Consider the following 20,032-nt stretch of genomic DNA (forward strand, 5'->3'; position numbering starts at 1 on the left):
ACAATTTTTTGTTAACGTAACTAATTTTTATACATGTTACCGTTCTTCATTTTTTTAATTTTGTGTAGTGGAACGGATTATTTCGCAAATCTTGCTCCACTAGGAGAATTTAAAAAAACTCTTGGGAGATCAATTTTCTTCCCGAAATAAAACTAAGATTAACAACAAATTAAAGAAAAATAAAAGAAATACACATGTGGATCTAATACATTGTCCACATGCCACCGGCGTCTATCACTGCCTGGAATTTTCGGGGCATTGAGTCCACCAGATCGCGGAAATAGTTCTGGTCCTTAACGAAATCTTCCCAGGTAGCCAGAACTTGATCCCAGAACTGATCTGGATTTTGAGGTGGGATGTCTCGATATTTGTCAATCCTCCTCTTTTTTCATGCTTTTCCGTGAACCGTCTTTGAACGTTTATGGCAGTGTGCGCGGGGTGATTATCCTGCTGGAAAATTAAATTTCCATCGGAAAGAAAACGATTATAAATTCCAAGAATCCAGCTCTTTCGCTTCTGTTTTAAAGCCAGTGCAAACATATCTTATCGCTAACTATAATATAATTCTAATAAATGAAAGTTAATATACCAATTAAGTTTTTTTATGTTTCAAATGCACATTATGTATTAATTTACTAATATTTCTTAGGTACCGGTACGTAGTTATAATAATCACTTTCATGTCTTAAAATAAAACTCAGTTGTATGTTACCTAGTTGACTAGTTTCAACTTTGTCTCAGCCGTTTTTATGATATTGTAACCTATGCTCAGTTTCCTCTAAAATTTTGAGTACCGGTACCACGATCTTCGTGACGCGGTATCTTTTGTGAATTTTTGTGTCATTCAGATTTTCAAAATGATCGGTTTTTAAATGGTTAACATTATCTCCATTTGCCTCTTAATTTTCGAGCAGTTCCAGATATAACAATTCTGCGTCGAAACGTTCCGCCATTTTATATTGCAAATAATGAATAATTAAAAATTTAAAGACGGAAATTTCTATCACTACATTTAATGATAGTTTTACTGGTTCGTTAGGCTAATGATGCTTGGTGAGATATACAAATTATTTAATGAACCAGTAAATACATTAATGAATCATTAAAACCTTAATGAAGCTTTGTGAAACCGGCCATAAGACTGGTAATATACAGGGTGTTTAAAAAACACGGGGCATAATTTCAGGTATGTATTTCCCACATGTAGACAATCAAAATAGTTCATTACAACATGTGTCCGGAAATGCTTTATTTTCGAGTTATGGCCTTCACAACATTTAAATTCACCGGAACGTTTTTCTTTCCGCAGGTCGTTGCCGTCAAAGGAGACATTAAGAGGGCACTCTGACAGTTCATTCCGAGGCGAAGATTACATTCAGTGTTGTGTAGGCGTTAGACTGTGCGACATGTATTCAAATCAAGAGCTGGCAGAGATACACTTCATGTACGGTAAGGCGGACGGCAATGCTGCGCTGGCTCGTCGTTTGTACCAAGAGAGGTACCCACAGCGACAATGTCCAGATCGGAAGACATTTGTACGTCTCCATTACCGTCTGTGCGAGTATGGAAAATTTAACTCTCCTGGTTTGGGAAGGGGACGACCAAGATCTACAACTCCAGAAGTACAGGAGGAGATTTTGGAGGCTGTGAACATGACTCCTTCTATCAGCACACGAAGGGTAGCGTTTCAAGTCAATGTTCCTCATACGACTGTTTGGAGACTGTTGAAAGTGTATCAATTGTATCCTTATCATTTGCAACGTGTACAGGCCCTGTCACCAGCAGATTACCCTGCACGAGTTAGGTTCTGTCAGTGGTTCTTGCAGCAGTGTGGTGTAAATCCGAACTTTCCTGCCTTAGTATTATTTACAGATGAAGCACAGTTCACACGAGATGGCATAACAAACTTCCACAAACAGCATGTATGGGCGTATGAAAACCCACGTGCAACTGTTCCATCTCATCACCAGGTGCGGTTCTCCCTCAACATGTGGGCCGGTATCATTGGTGATCGATTAGTGGACCCCATGTACTTGTAAACAGACTTACGGGGCAGGCGTACACAAACTTCCTGGAAAACACCATACCTCATGTTTTAGAAGACACTCCACTGATCAATCGTCAATCTTGCATGATGGCGCTCCTGCACACTTGAGTCGTACGGCTCGCCGGTACTTGGATCGAAGGTTTCCTGATCGATGGATAGGTAGAGGTGGCCCAATTGCTTGGCCTCCACTCTCACCTGATCTGAACCCTCTCGATTTCTACTTGTGGGGCCATTCAAAATCATTGGTTTATTCGTCTCCGGTGCCTGATTTGGAATCCCTTCGGAATCGAATTGTGGCATGTTCTGAGGACATACGCAATACTCCTGGAGTTTGGGATCGTGTTCGCAGGTCAATGAGACATCGATGTGAGCTCTGTATTCAAGCAGGAAGTGGACATTTTGAACATCTTCTGTAATGACAACGACCTGCGGAAAGAACAACGTTCCGGTGAATTTCAATGTTGTGAAGGCCATAACTCGGAAATGAAGCATTTCCACACATGTTGTAATGAACTATTTTGATTGTCTACATGTGGGAAATACATACCTGAAATTATGCCCCGTATTTTTAAATACCCTGTATAACCAAGACTGAAGTTTTGATCCTATTCACCCCCACTGATCCTATTCACCCCATTTTACGGTACTCGAAATCTGTAGAAGATATTCTAATGAATTTTTATATTGACCACTGATTTCTTGATTTTTTTTTAATATTCCAAAATTCGATGTATTTCTGTCTCTATATAGATTCGCTTGCCACCATCGTTTCTGATTTCTCTTCTTTTACAAATAACTCCATCCCATTAGAATGAAAACAGAACTTGCGACTTCTATATCCGACATCTCAAACGAGAATTAAATATGAGCACTTCTTAGCCGAGCATTCAAAGTGAGCATCCGCCGCGCAGGTGAATGCAGGATTTGAGCATTAGGCCCACATTACAGCGACCGACTCAAGTCATTATGCCTTCTTTAGTTATATGCAACCATATAATATTGACATAAATAGAGAAGAGAAAGACTAATTTAATATAAGATTCTTATTTGGTGTAATTACATCTCTGATTGAGGTTCTGGTTGATATGTATCGTTCAGTATATCTAGGGGAAGGTCCCCCAGTGCCGAACACTTAAGCCTTGTTAACAGTTGTGGAAGATTTAAGTTACTCTTTGCAATAAAGGTACTGTAAAATTATCAATTGGCTTTTACTCTCACAATCTCCGTGAATTCAGTGATCTAAATTTAGAACAAATTACATAAACAATTAAAGTTGAACAACCTTGATACTACAGTACAGCAAATAATGGATCCCAGTATCGGACACACAATAAACACTATTTTTTGTCATACTATTTAAAACAAATACAAAAAATTAAAAATAAGGACTCATTAGCATGAAGGTATTTTCAATCATAAGTTAATATATTTTTTTATATTTATAAACAAAATGAAACAACATAGGCCTACACATATTGAATATACACACAATACAACTTCTTATTAAACAATCTTTTGCCTCACTATTTGAAGACATTATTCTATGTGGAACAATTATTGGATTTACTAGCAGTGATCAGTGATCACAAACAAAAAACCAATATTTTCTGATTCAGTACAGTCCACACGTTTCCAAATGATTATCTAAGCCTATCAAATAATCGTTCTCTAGTTCTTCAGAAAATGTCACATCAAATCTTTCCATTTTAGGCAGCATAATAATTGAATTCACTGATTTTAGTTCCTTAACTTTCCCCTAAGATACTTTTAGGAACAGAGAAATGAGCAGCTGCCTCTCTGATGGTCAATTTCTCTTCATCACTTTCTGCAATACATATTTCATATCCTTCCCGTCCCACTTCCCTCTCTTATTCGTTTCCAAGTAAGAATAAAGTCCTAGAAATAAGAAAGAGGCCATAAAATCTTATCCTTAATGATATTCTCTTGTCCGGTACTGGGTGAACATACACTGTCCGATACTGGGTAATTCGCGCGATAAACTAAAGCTTCTGGTTTCCACATCATAATCACTCGCAAATCAAAACCAATTATATGGTACGTAGCCCTTTCAATATACAATCCAAGAAGTGTTACGTTTACACCAAGACATTAAGGATAGTAGAGGGTGTAGAAAATAGAACACAGCACATGGAAAACATACACTTCGCAGTAAAACGTTCATATAATATACCATAAGGGTTTAACGCGTGTCTCGACCTGTCGAATGCAGTGAATCAGTAAATACTCTACAAAGATTCATAGTAGCCATCTACCATCTACCGTCTACACCTGTGGAGTAACGGTTTGGGCGTCTGGCCGCGAAACCAGGTGGCCCGGGTTCGATTCCCGGTCAGGACAAGTAACCTGGTTGAGGTTTTTTCCGGAGTTTTCCCTCAACCCAATATGAGCAAATGCTGGGTAACTATCGGTGCTGGACCCCGGACTCATTTCACCGACACTATCACCTTCACCTCATTCAGACGCTAAATAACCTAAGATGTTGATGAAGCGTTGTAAAATAACCTACTAAAAAATCTACCATCTACCGAGCATAGCAAGAACTACATTTATCCGATATTAGGAGCTGTGTAATATCAGGCAGTGCATCTCACTTGATTATATGTGTCGCAGGAAGAACAATTGTTTGCACAATCTGAAGTCTGATTTTATAGTGTAATATGTTACTAGTCAGCGATGTATGCAATGAGGGGAAGGGAACTGGTCACCCTACCCCACTATTTCCTGGCTTAGTTGCCTCATGAGTGATGCCTCATTGGCGTCATTTATGAGGTTCCAACCTGTCTTCGGACAGTTGATTAAACAATAACTAAAAATAAAGCCACGTTCCAAGTGAACAGCTGAAAGACACCATACCATTTGACCAGTGCTTCGTAACTTTGTTGAACAGCTGAAAACCCAGGCATTCCTGAGAGGATAGTCGCTAGTGATGCACTAGGTCTTTTGCGTCAGGATTTATCTGGAAGGCATCTACAGCTCTTGACGTCTCTGCTGGACCTCCTCTACGTGGGAACAAGAAACTCGCCTACCAATGAGTTGCAGGGCTGCAGTTTATCTGTGGCTCTCCTTCCTATCTTCTTCAGTCTGAAGGTGTGTAACAGTATTTTTATTATCTTCAAGAAAAATAGTGGAAGAGAAGGCGTTACGGCCTTAACTTTGCCAGCCAGAAGAAATTATTATTATTATTATTATTATTATTATTATTATTATTATTATTATTATTATTATTATTATTATAAAAGGGTAACAGATTATTAAATTTATTTGTATGTACTATACATTATTCTAAACACTGAGTTTTCATCAGATTCGATTTTTCCAGTAAAAGTGATTAGTTACCTGTACATTATATTTAATTGGATTTAAATACATTTTCCTAGACCATTTCACTAATTATTATCAAGCTTAGGATCCGGGACACTTTAGCAACCAATGTACCCACAACTTGACTATAGAGTTCCTTGAACATAGTAGACAGACATACGTGAATGTAAACAACGACGTCAATGTGCTGCGTTATATTCTACTGTTAATAGTACAGGGACATCATTTTATTTTTACTTCAATTTTTATTGTACCTGCGTTTCTAAATGTACTTAACTCCCACTCCTTTCACTAATGTCCTTGCTAACGTCAGTCACACAAACTTACGGCCGCTGTTGCTAGCAGTGAAATAAACAGAACAGAGTACAGTGTGTTTCAGAAATATGTTGCATTTTCTATAGAAGAAAGAGCTTATATTATTGAAGTTTATTTTCACACAGGTATGGTGTGTAGCATAACTGAATTTATCTGTGTGGACTGAGCACAAGTGAAGATTAGAGTTACCGAAAGTACGGTACCCTATAATATGGTACGGTACTTAACAACATTATTTAAACAAGAGTTTTGTTTTGCTGTTTGTAAGTGTGAAGGACGATGATGGAAACTGGAATTACAATATAACAGAATGTGAACAACAGTTTTTCTTTTTATTTTCCTCACAATTTCCTGATTATATCCTTACACATTATTTTCGTAGAAATGTCACTAATCTGGTAGATAAATTTAGAGCAACAGAGTGTACAGAAAGGAAGAAAAGTGTAAGATGGCCAACAAAGGTGACAGAAGATGCTGTAGAAGATGCTAGAGAAAGGATGCAGCGAGGTCCTAATAAGTCGGTCAAGAAGTTAGCTGTAGAAATTGGGGTTTCTTACGGAAGTGCTCACAAAATTCTCAGGAATAAATTAGGTTATTAATATGCTGAATAAAGTAGACATTACATAATGCATATAACCGCCTGAAGAATTGAGTTTGTGAAAAAGATTGTTACTATTCTACTGTTTTTGATAAAATACTGTAAAGTAATGACCAAACTGAAAATCGTAATACTATATTTCCCTGTAACATAAATGGATAGACTACTTTTCTCTCCTCCTATAGCTAGTAAAATGATTTGTTTACATATTGCACTAGCAACTCCAAACTCCTGTAATGGAAGGGGGGTAACAGTGTTTCCGAGTATAGCCAGGTTAATGTTAAAAATGTTAGTAAAAATAAAGTGATGTCCCTGTACAATCTAGTGACGGTGGAAAATGTAGGATACATACCTCACAACTTTTCATGTACCTCGGCGACGTTGAAGGTGTTAGCGTTACAATGAACAACCATGTAGGCCTACATACTTGTAACTAGTTCGAGAAAACTGTTCGCTATGAATTGAAAATGCACTGTGATATCCTGAGTTCGATTCGTAGGGAGAGACGGAAGAATACCTCTGATCATGTACACTAACGCACAGGTAAACAAAACTCAACTCGCCACCTCACTCTATCTGTACTCCGTTGCACTGTAACTTTACTTCATTCTTAAGTTCTCTCGAATCCTAAGTCTACTAATTATGCTTCAGTTCTTTGCTAAATTTGTTCCCATCAAAATAGACAAGACAATTTGTTTAAATTCAAGAAAATGTCTTATCGCTTTTCATCTACATTTGAACCCGCGAACCTTGTATCCAATGCCAAACATGGAAATCACTATACCATTGAGATTGACAATGACGATTACTATGATTACTTGATTCATAGAGTCATTCACCGGTAGTGTATAAGAATCCATTGAATTTCAAACAGCTGTATAGGACGACGCAAAATTACCGTATATAAATCGCAGTAAAGGCAGTTCCTTTTTAGTGTGTTGAGTTTGTAACCAACAGTTACAGTACAGTCACAACAGGCAACAAACTGAAGTGACTTACAAAATCAAACATGGCTGACCGATCGAAAGAAGATAGCCTATACCTACAGAAAATATAATAAAATTACAAACGCAAAGCCATGTGAATTTAAATGATTTGTTGCTTATTCATGAATGGGTTTTAAACAATTCGTTCTTTATTTATGATTGATCTTCCTGCAAGTCTACATCTGTGGAGTAACGGTTAGTGCGTCTGGCCGCGAAACCAGGTGGCCCGGATTCTATTCTTGGTCGGGGCAAGTTACCTGGTTGAGGTTTTTCCCGGGGTTTTCCCTCAATGTAATATGAGCAAATGCTTGGTAACTTTCGGTGCTGCACCTCAGACTCATTTCACCGGCATTATCACCTTCATTTTATTCAGACGCCAAATAACCTAAGATGTTGATAAAGAGTCGTAAAATAACCTACTTAAAAAAACTCTTCCTGCAATTGTTTTTCAATAGCCTCTTTATATTAAGTTAATAATTCCAACTTATACATCTTGATTGCACAACTTTTAACACTATATCACTGAGGAATATAAAGTATAGCCTATAGGCCAATATAACTTTCCAGTGTTAATGAACTAGGTTTAAAGTTACCTTAGTTGACTATTTTCGTCCTGGGGGCCATCTTCAGAACTGGATGGTCTTCGCGTCTTCTGTTGTTTTCGTCCCTTTTGGGGATGCGTTTATGTGGTGTAATGTGGAGTCGAATAGTGTGTGTTCTGAAATTGGGTTGTATATTGAGGATTTGTTGTGGATGTGTTTTTGTGTACCTCAATATTTAGTATTGTTCTAGTGTGTTTAATTCTGGTTTTTCAGTTGGATATGTAGAATTTCCATGTCTGTGTCTATGTTGCTGTAGGTGTGGTTGGCGTTTGTGATGTGTTCTGCGTAATGTGCAAGTATTGTGTGATTTGGTTATGGCTGTGATGTATTCTTTATAACGTGTTTGAAATGATCGGCCTGTCTGTCCGATGTAGAAGTTGTTGTAGCTATTGCATGTGAGTTTGTATGCACCCGTGAGATTATATTTATTTGTTTGTGTTGTTTGTGAGTTGAAATGCTTTTGTAGAGTGTTATGTGTTCTGTATTTGATGTTGTAGTTTAATTTCTTGAATGAAGATGCGATCTTGTGTCTGTTTTTGTTTTCGTATGTTAATGTGATCTACGGTATGTTTTGTGTTCTTGTGTTTGTGTTGCGTTCCTATGTTTCTTGTAATTGTCTTTTTTATTATGTTGTCTATTATGTTGTGGTTGTAACCATATCCGCTTTCTTGAACTATGTATTTGATTGTGTTTTGCTCTTCTTTGTAGTCTTGCTGGCGCATTGGTATGTTGACCAGTCTGTGTACCATAGCTCGAAATGCAGCATTTTGTGTTATGTTGGGTGATTGGATGTGTTGTGTGTATGTGTTGTTGTGGGTTTTCTGTAGATTTTGAATGTGTCTTTGTTATCAACTTTTGTTGTTGTGATGTCTAGGAAGTTTATGGATTTGTTGTTTTCGATTTATAATGTGTATTATAGCTTTGGTTGTATTTTGTTTATGTGTTGATGTAGGTTTTGAATCTGTCTTTTGTGTCCTTTGCATAGTATTAGTATGTCGTCTACGTATCTGTACCAATATATGATGTTGTCAGCGTATTTGTTGTTGTCTTTGTTTAGTATGTAAGTCTGTCCGGTTTATATGATGGTAAGCCTGGTAAGCCAGGTGTACAATCTCACTGTGCATCGATCACGACTACGGACAAGGACTGTCTGAAACGTCCAATTGACGACACCAGCTGTTACATGGTGATAGCTAAATCTGGTGACCAGTAGAATTCTCTCTGAGCCATCTTTATATCTTTGGGCTTCATATCCACTCGTTGGATTTCACTCTTTTCACGCCTCCTCCTTCAGAAGATCTCTATTAGTCCCAGTGCAGAAAGACTTCCATTTGCTCCTTACATAAATTTTATTTTATTTTTTAATTACTGTCACTAAAGGGACGCATACATTTCTCATTATTCTCGCGCCCTTCGGTAACATTTCAGTTCTTTCATGATGTTGTAAATGATATTAGGTCTAGTGTTATTTACCTTCCTGGACTATAATTCATTCATTCATAGTGTTCTGTCCAAGGGCAGGTCTTTCACTGCAAACCCAGCTTTCTCCATCTTTCCTATTTTATGCCTTCCTCTTTGTCTCCTCATATGATCCATATATCTTAATGTCGTCTATCATCTGATATCTTCTTCTGTTTCGAACTCTTCTCCCGTTCACCATTTCTTCCAGTGCATCCTTCAATAGATAGTTTCTTTTCAGCCAGTGACCCACCAATAATTCCTGCTCCTCTTCCTGATCAGTTTCAGCATCATTCTTTCTTCATTCACTCTTTCCAACACTCATTTCTTATTCTGTTTGTCCACTTCACACGTTCCATTCTTCTCCACATCCACATTTCAAATGTTTCTATTTGCTTCTCTTCACGTCTTCGTAATGTCAATGTTTCTGCCACATACAATCCTACACTCCACACAAAGCACTTCACTAGTCTCTTCCTTAGTTCTCTCTCCAGAGGTCCGCACAAGATGCTCCTTTCTCTATTAAAAGCTTCCTTTGCCATTGCTATTCTTCTTTTGACTTCCTGGCAGAAGGTTATGTTACTGCTTATAGTACACCCCAAGTATTTGAAGCTGATCACGGTCTTTGTCTTATTTGCATTTATCTTCATCCCATACTGCTCACAGCTGTCATTTAGCTCCAGTAGCATATCCCTTAATATCATCTCCTTTTCTGATAACGCCATATCATCACAAATCTTATGCACTTTATCCTTCTTCCTCCTACTATCACTCCTCCCATGATCTGGAAAACAGTTCTTCACTAAATGTTCCAAGGAGTCCACCGTTGTGGTCTCGTGTTAGCATCTTCGCTTCCGAACCCAGCGGTCGGGGTTCGATTCCCCGCTTGGGACGAGTTGCCTGGGTGAGGTTTTTTTTCCGGGATGTTTTCCTCACTCCTATGGATGAATATCAGGTAACTTTATCAGACGTATGGAACCCCACTCATTCTCACCACTTCTTTTTCTCCCACATCATCCTTTCCTTATCATTCCGGTTGTCTTACTTGGATTTCAGATCGCCCTGCGGCGGCCCTCCGAAGCCGCTGACTCTCTCAGCCGGTCTCCGTGGATATGTCAAGCGTGGTAGCTGGTGGCCAGTAGCGGAACCCACTCCCCTCCCGACTGGAGAGGGGGCTTAGATCTCAGACCGTTTGAGGGGGAATGTGGGGGAACTATTGGGGTGGAATGGTACACGGATTTGGAAGGATGGCGGGACTGGTCGTTAGGGTGTTAGCGGTTGGGCATAGTTGGGGTCGATGGGCTTGCAACTCATCCCAGGGGCGCACAATAAACCTCAGATCGCGATGCACAGGGATGTTCCCCTCCCGCCCTCATTGAGAGAAAAGAAATCCTCAAATTAGATGTTGAACAGAGTAGGTGATAAAGGGCATCCTTGTCGCACTCCTCTCCCTATTTCACTTCACACACATAAATAAAACCATTTACTGTGCAGCCAAGTAATACGAATAGGTCACACTTCCGTTTCCTCAATTTCACACAAAATGTATTGTGTATAATCTAAGAACAAAGTTATTTGACTTTATTTATAAATTGTACAGTTTAAGAAGATGAATGTCACTGATTTTGTACAAATTCACATAAAAAGCTATTCATAAAATGTAATCATTTCCAATAATACCTTTGTACTTACAAAAGTCAATGCTAAAAGTGATTTTTAATCGCTTACTTAGCGACGCTGTAACAACTACTAGGTTATTTAGTATTTGTGAAATTTGTGATAGCGATATGGTACTGTACACATGGTGGCGCAGATAAAAGTATACCGCCTCCCGTTTGAATGCGAATGCGATATTTTGACTGCTTGAAATTATATTATCATATTATTTCGCATCGTATCATGACGAAATGAGTAAACAGCTACAACAATGGATTATTTTATGCACAGATCCCATAGCGCTCTACTTTTTAAACCAAACCCTGTATTATTTTTCTTTGCTGGTTCTCCTCTATACGGAAACTTTTCCCTAAAAATTTCACGGGTTTTCTTAATCGAACCTGTTCTCACATACGCTTCCACAATTTCCACTCTTTCGCGTAAGTCATTTTGCAGAATGCGAACAGACACGTGTAATTCCACAGATGACTAATTAAATATACTGACAGGAAGAATTCCAACAACCGATTAATACATAAAATTGCCCATTGTTGTAGCTGTTTACTCATTCCGTTATGATACGATACGATAGAATACGATAATGTAATTTCAAGCAGTCAAAATATCGCATTCGCATTCAAACGGGAAGCCGGCTACTTTTATCTGAGCTACCCACTAATTGGCGACATGATACCAAGGATTCATGATTGATTACCTGAAAATCGCCACACAGTTGAGGAAAACCTCGGAAAATATCCAACTAGGTAATCAAAGCAAGAAGGAATGGAACTCACGTCGAACGCCTCGGATCTGTAAGCAAACGCGCTTACCGCTTGAACTACGCCGAAGACCTGTTAAAAAGTGATACCAATGTAAAGAAACATAGGTAATTTATAATTTTCTTCTAAAATAACAAGCAGGACCGTTATAAAACTAATTGGGGAATTGTGGAATTCACTCGCGCATAACAAGGTGACTTTAGAACTAGGGAACAATAATCCTTTAAGAGAGACTTGTAAAGTCATCTAGCCGCAGTTGATAAAAATAGATTACAATCGTAATGAAACGTAGAAATAACTCTGCAATAATAATAATAATAATAATAATAATAATAATAATAATAATAATAATAATAATAATAATAATAATAATGGAGCTTGAGCAACAATCCTACACACCTAGCTGAGAATAATAAAATTATTCCATATCCACTGCCTGGAAAGTCTCAAGTCTTAAAACAACAACAACAATAATAATAATAATAATAATAATAATAATCATCATCATCATAATAATATTATTATTATTATTATTATTAGTAGTAGTAGTAGTAGTAGTAGTAGTAGTAGTAGTAGTAGTAGTAGTAGTAGTAGTAGTAGTAGACTTTTCCTTCGTTATGAAATAAAACTTCGAGTTTTAATTGCCAATTTATTTTAAGTAACACAATATTGTATATCGTCGGCTAAGAATGAAGACCTCGTATCTCACAAGAACCAAAAGTTACAGGAGGAACAAAAACTGTCTGTAGACTTAATTTTTAGTCTATATTTTTATACATAATTGACCAAATTATCTTTTAAATCAGAAACAGAAACAGTTATTTTTACGGATGAGTTACGAGATTATCTTCCGATTAAGTCAAAAAACATTTTTTTTTTTTTTTTTAAATTGAGGTGGTTCTCATGTAGGTGTGTTATATGAAACATGGAAATATTTTCAGATTTTATTTAAGCAATAGTTTGGGAGTAATCGATGTAGTAAACAGAAACCACGTTGTCGGATCAGGAATGCTGAACACGTGAGTTCTGTGAAAATACCTCAATGTAACTACGCAGTATCTCTTTACGCTTCATAAAAACGGCGATAATCATCATTTTCACGTTATTTCAGTCGGACGACGTGGTACGGTGGAAACAAGTGGCGGCGAGGTTCAACGAGCTGATCTTCACAGCGCCGATGTGGCTGCGCACATGTGGCGTCGCAGCAGCGAGGGGCAGGAGGTCGCAGCCCGTGAATGCCCGGCGATGCAGGACTCACACGCACAGTACAGTATAACTAAAATTCTCGCTTTGTGCGTCTACTGAAGTCTATGTCGCATTGACGTCAGCACCTACAGCACGCTACAGCAGACAGTGTCTTGCATTCTGAGTACAACTTCGTCATTAACAAAGCTAGGAGAGGACCCTATCAAAACGTTCTGTAACTCACACGAAAAATCACATAATCATTACCTACCAAATTATTGTGATACATAAAACTAGAGTAAATAGACTTCTCACATCTCCATATTTAACTCTTCAGTTACTTTCTTTAACTTCAACTTTGCCATCTGTATTCTTATTCAGACATAAATACCGGTATGGATGTATGCATATACATGTATATCCCATTTTTTGACCCTCTTAGTCTCCACATATGATCCATTATCTTAATGTCATATGTCATCTGATATCTTTTTCTGCACCGAACTCTTCTCCCGTTCACCATTCCTTCCAGTGCATCCTTTAGTAGGCAGTTTCTTCTCTGGCAGTGACCCAACCAATTCCTTTTTCTCTTCCTGAAATTCCTTTATATATAATGTACAGAGCAAATCAAAAGTCTGGAACCATATAAATATCTCCCATACGCTTGAGTTTCGATTATTATAGGTGTTACCAGTATTTGTAAGACCAAATGCTCTACCAGTGACACATTCGATTCTAGCCCTCAGCTATCTCAAAAGCCGCCATTTTGGATGAAACTTTGAAATTTTGAATAGAAAGGTGGTCATGTAGGTACTCAAAATCATGTGGAATTTTCTGGAAAAAAAAAAAAATAATGGTGCAATCCGTTTTGAGATATCTCTAATCGTTTTCAAGTTATTTAAAGATAACTGTCATAATGACACAAACATTAGTTACTGCATCTACAGATATTTTGCACATGGTACAGTACTAAGGAGGCTTTGGAAAAGGTATTTTTATGCAATTCTAGTAATTAACTTTTCGTGCTTTACTGTTTGGTTAACCTGTGACAGTTTCAATGCATTGTTGTGATTATTTGAAGCTTCCCTATAACAAATTTCTTGATTTTCATGATGGCATTATCGAAAGAGAGAAGAATTGATATTATTCTTCATTTTGGTGGGTTAAGCCACAGAAATGTTGCAGCAAACTGGACGAACAGTTCTCTGGACATTGGATTGGTCGGCATGGACCAGTAAAATGACAGGCTAGGTCTCCAGATTTAACACTCCTTGATTTTTTCTTTTGGAGTTACATAAAGAGCTTGTTCTATGAAGAGAATATTGAGAATGTGGAACATTTAAAGAACCTTATCATTGAAGCCTGTGCTAAAATCACCCCGGAAATGCTACAAAATGTTCTCTCCAGATTCTCAATTTTCTTTTCATATGCCAAGCTCTTTATATAACCCCAAAAGAAAAAATCATGGGGTGTTAAATCTGGAGACCTGACTGGCCATTCTAGTGGTCCACACCGACCAATCCAATGTCCAGGGAACTGTTCGTCCAGTCTGGTGCAATATTTCTGTGGCTTAACCCACCAAAATGAAGAATGATATCAATTCTTCTCTCTTTCGATAATGCCATCACGAAAACCAAGAAATTTGTTATAGGAAAGCTTCAAATAATCACAACAATGCATTGAAACTGTCACAGGTTAACCAAACAGTAAAGCACGAAAAGTTAATTACCAGAATTGCATAAAAATACCTTTTCCAAAGCCTCCTTAGTACTGTACCATGTTACAAAATATCTGTAGATGCAGTAACTAATGTTTGTGTCATTATGATAGTTATCTTTAAATAACTTGAAAACGATTAGAGATATCTCAAAACAGATTGCACCATTGATTTTTCAGAAAATTCCACATGATTTTGAGTACCTACATGATCACCTTTCTATTTAAAATTTCAAAGTTTCATCCAAAATGGCGGCTTTTGAGATAGCTGAGGGCTAGAATCGAATGTGTCACTGGTAGAGCATTTGGTCTTACAAATACTGGTAACACCTATAGTAATCGAAAATCAAGCATCTGGAAGATATTTATATTGTTCCAGACTTTTGATTCACCCTATATATTAAGTTGGTGCATAAGTTCGTAGCGTTTTTCGTTGCTATGGTCGTTGTGTCACTACAGTACTATTAATTGAATGAACGTACAGATATGTACAAGGGGAAGGAGGATTGGGGAGTTTTGGTAATATATCAGCGAGTTAGAAAGTGAAATAGTGATTGATTTCAATGTGATATGCAATACCACCGAAGGTATATACACTATCTGAAATCGTCATATCTTAATTAATACCAGTAGGCTAAGTTACACAGTTTATTTAAAAGTTAATTATAAACTACTTCATGAAAAAAAAATGTTTTTCCCTCTTCAAACTCCACCTGTGCATGTCCTGAGACAGATAATCTCTTTCTGAAGTAAATAAAACTTACTGGTAATGTCTGAAAAGTAAGATTCTTGTGTTAATTCTAATATGATCGTAATACTGCAGGATGTCCAGCCTGTTAACAGAGGAAGGTATAGTCAGCACTTAGAGGTGGAACGAGAGAATGAATCTGTGACATTGCTACTTTGACAGAGAATCAGACGCTTCATTGGTGCTGGTATGTAAAAAATAATTCAACATTAGTTTGTTTAAGATGCTCATTTCTTGAAAAAGGAATGAAGAAATTTTAGAACAATTAGAAGTAGAGTCAGTAGAAGAAAAAATCAGCAGATACAAATTCAATTGGCTAGATCATGTAAGAAGAATGGAAAATTCAAGAATCCCAAAAATTATGATGCAATATAAACCTAGAGGACATCGTCGACCAGGAAGACCTTTAAGAAGACTGCTAGATGGGGCCGAAACAGGTCTACAGAGGCCTAATTCGTGAAGGATGATGATGATGATGCTCATTTCTTGCGGTTCTTGAATACCAGTACTTGTTGGGACAAGGGCATCGAAAGTCGAAGAGCTACAGTTTTGGTTTTCACGCTTTAGATTCAAGTTCAAATCCCGTGAATCCAAGTGGAATTTGTAGTTGTCAAAGACTCTGTTTAGCGAGATAATCCTGTTTCTCTTAATGGTGTTTCACTAGTCCACCATTTTCCCATTAATCATTATCATTATGGTGCAACAAAGATTAACTACTTATGATGCACACAAGAAATTGTCTATGACGACAAGTGATGTACGTTCAAAATTATAACCAAAGTAGAAATTAATCATTCTTCAAAAAATAAAGAAAATAAAAATATTCTCAATCTTATCGAAAGTACAATAAACTATAATGTGTTGCTTCTAGACTTAGAGGAAGATGTATGTGGTTTATTAATAAGAATCAAGGTAGGCCTACATGTCTTTAAAAAATGTTTACGGCTTTCGTATGACTCAAAGTTGTAATACTGAAAAATAAGTAAGACTATCACTAAGATGATACACACTTTTCTATGTTTTTTAAAGCTTTTGAAACAATTTTATTCGATTCCTTTATCATTTTATGAGTGATAATACCGTTTGTAGTTAATTTTCTTTAACTATTATTCAGAAAACATACTCATTGCATCCAAATAAAAATACCAACTTTCTTGCAGACGAAAAGAATTATCTGAAATCTCAAAATCAAAAGACATGACTTCATTTATAAATTTTGTGGTTTAAATAGATGTAACTGATATTTTTAATTTAGAAATTATATGTATATTTTAATTATCTCTAACATTTTTTTTTTGATTACGAGAATAGGAATGTGATGTGAATATTAAAGTATATTATAATTCACTTTGGTTCACTCACACGAAATAAAAGTTTCTATAACAAGAAATGTTAATCCTATAACAGTGAGATGCTCTGATTTAAAGTAGTGATAATCATAATCATTTATTGCATCCACTGATCATATACATGATATGGGACATGTCATATTTACAAACTAATTATTAATTACATAATATACATAAAAGTAATACCGTAAGTATAATTAAAAGCAACACAAATACAAATATACAAAACTTAGGACTTAATTGTAGAAAACTACAGGTCAGGTCGATTTCGGCTATAAGTCCCGTTTGCAGAATGTCTTGAAGTCAGGACCTGAAACAGAGGAATTCCAAAAAATTCATCAATGCTATAAAAGCAGTGGTGTAATAGCAAAATCTTTGGAGCACAGACATTTCTTTCAGGTAACTAGGCAAGCAGTTATACATTTTAAGACCAATATGAATAAAACTCTTTTCATATAGTGTGGTATTAAAGGGAGTTTTGTGAATATCATTTTTTCTTATTGTATGATAAGAATGGACATCTTCATTTTTTGGGAATTGATCTAAATTGGATTTTATATATAGGCTACTAAAGTTTAAAAAATATATGTAGGCTACATGGTAAAGGCAATATGCCCAGAATTGTAAAGTATTCTCTCTCTTTGATTGATTTGTACTATTGACCTAATAGCTCTTTTCTGTAATTTGAATATAGTTTTGGCATTTGGTGAATTATCTCAAAACATTACCCCATATGTTATAACTGAATGGAAATACGCATGATATGTAATACGAGTAGATTCTAATGATGTAACTCGTTTCAGCAGTTGTAAAGCAAAACATACTTTGCTCAGTTTTTTTTTATATTACTTCTGTACGCTTATACAATGTACCAGTTTAAATGTTGATCCAGCCATACCCCTAGTAATTTTGTACTGTCACTATAACTAATAGTTTTGCCTTCAAATTCTATAACAGGACATTCAGGAACTCTGTTTTGTGCATGACGAAAAGTTAATGCCACTGTCTTTTCTTTGTTCACTATTAACTGATTTCGCTTGTCCAGAGACTATTGGTCTCTTAACAGAATCTGCAACCAAAAGTAGAAATAATTCTGCGTATAATAATTAAGTTCTACGAAACATAGAGTTGGGGACATACTGAACAACTTATTTAATTTATGTCTTCATTCTATGTGAGAAACAAAATTGAAAAAGAATTAAGATCCATTTCGAGGTTATCACCGTTTTACTAATAATTGTTACTTGTATATTTTACGTGCATCATTTCAGGGCAAATCGACTCGCTGATTTTGAATATGAACAAAATCTGACCAACCGTTTAGGAGAAATTGCTGTACACAGACAGATCTGATCACTTAAACTTCATAGCATTATAAAAATAAAGCTCTGCATATATGTGTAGAGACTCCATATTGAAAATAATTACAATGCGGAGGGAAAAAAATATGTAGGTAACCCTCAAATTAAGGAAGACGTATTTTAAGTTAAAAAAAAAGTAAGAATGCAGGAAAAACGTACAATCTGGTAACACTAAATCTTTCATACTATCTTCTCCTTTTATGTACATAGCATAATGTAGGGCACAAGTGCATTGATATTTTCCAGTAGCTGCACTTGATGAAAGTAATCAGAGACATTTAATAAAACTCTAGATATACTTAAAAATCCACTAAGTTACATTGGAAATTTTTAAAACATTTTTATTATGGCGTTAAAAACCAGAATTAGATTTAATCGAATTTTTGTTAATTAGCTGAAATAAAAATAATTATAGTAAAACCTAGTAAATATGTTTCTGCTTATAACGCTATCCCGTTCATTGCGCTCTTTTTACACAGTCCCCAGACACTTGACATATTATTCTGGATAATTTGACCCTCTTGTAATGCTTCCAAATCTCATTTGTAGCACTTTTTTTCGGATCGGAAATGAGTAAAAAATTCCGTATAAATTGAAAAAACTTATGTTTTAAAAGCATAGTGAAGAAAATATTGCTGTAACTGTATTAACGGTCTTTGCATCATGAGTGCAAGAAAGAAATTTCACTCTCTATCTGAAAAAACCCTCCGATCTGCACTGTTGGAAGTTGCACTTACTGGTACTTTCCTTTGTATGAAAGTATTTTAACACTCAAAAGTCTCCCTGTCAATATATTCTTATCATTTCTGTAAAATTTAGTCAGTCTTTGAATTGTATGGAACGTGCAGTAAGTGTGATAGTGCAATGGTAGAGCGGAAATCTCTGTCTATAAGTGAAAAATTACATTAGTGTTACTCCTAACAATGTATCAAGTGAAGTTATTTGTAGTTACTTGAACATCATAGAAAATATTATCATTCATAACAGTAGTAAGTTACAAACACATGGCAAACAACAATGAAATATTTTTTTCATATGAAATGGGCTCATATTTACATTTTGCATTGTAACCGGTGCTGTCATGGAGGCCATACAGGGCCATACATTGTATGGAAACCTAGGGGAAGAGAAAATTTTGCCTATATGGAGCCATACAGTGTTTGGGGTGCCTAAGTTTTGTACATGGAGATATTTTTACATGGAGATCTGTAGTGATCTTACATCATCTCTTGCAGTTCCTAATATATCTTCTTAGATGTTCATAAACATAAACAGTCTACCTCTACAGTGCTGAAATCCAGAACCATGTATAAAAAATTGTATTTTTCCAGAAAAACTACACCAAAGGAGGCAGTTTTCTTTTGCTTCACTGGTTTCTGTGTGATGTATATAATGATAAATGTATGATTTCAGTTTGCAGTCACAAATACTTTCAACATAAAAATAGTTTGATACTTACCTGTTTATTCTAATGCACTGTTGTAGGTTGACACTTCCCCACTACTTGTTACTAATTACGAACATAACATGTGAGAGATCCAGGATATGTTAGGGTAATGGTCTATTTCCCAGTATTGCGTCCTGAACTTCTCGAGTGTAATATTTGTAACAAGTTGAGGGGACTGCAATATTGCATAAGAACATATTGTACAGGTAACTTAAGTATCAAACGATTTTTATGTTGAAAGCACAGTCTAATACAGTCACGCAACTCATACGTATAAAATATGCCAACATTTGACAGCTGGCGCGACAGTAGCCCTCTAGCGGCAGGCAAGTTAAAAGTGTGCACACGACATATGATAACACATCAGAAAACGGGTTTTGCGTAATTTGTTTTATGTTTTTATGCTATACAGTAAGTGTATATGATTCTCATTAATTTTACTT

The 20,032-nt window shown here is 36.4% G+C and overlaps 1 protein-coding gene across 3 annotated transcripts in view; it reads left to right on the forward strand.

The window, feature by feature from the left end:
- Positions 1-20,032, forward strand: part of LOC138704841 (uncharacterized) — a 191,000-nt gene that overhangs the window by 159,605 nt on the left and 11,363 nt on the right. For 2 of the 3 annotated variants that reach the window (XM_069833155.1, XM_069833154.1), the window contains exons 3-4: positions 4,956-5,155; positions 12,895-13,048. In XM_069833155.1, the coding sequence (XP_069689256.1) occupies positions 4,956-5,155; positions 12,895-13,048 (354 nt within the window). Of the gene's footprint in view, positions 1-4,955; positions 5,156-12,894; positions 13,049-15,507; positions 15,620-20,032 lie in introns of all 3 variants that reach the window. The other variant, XR_011333446.1, reaches the window with a different exon arrangement.

The sequence above is a fragment of the Periplaneta americana genome, chromosome 8, assembly GCF_040183065.1.
Source record: "Periplaneta americana isolate PAMFEO1 chromosome 8, P.americana_PAMFEO1_priV1, whole genome shotgun sequence".
Classification (NCBI taxonomy): Eukaryota; Metazoa; Arthropoda; class Insecta; order Blattodea; family Blattidae; genus Periplaneta; species Periplaneta americana.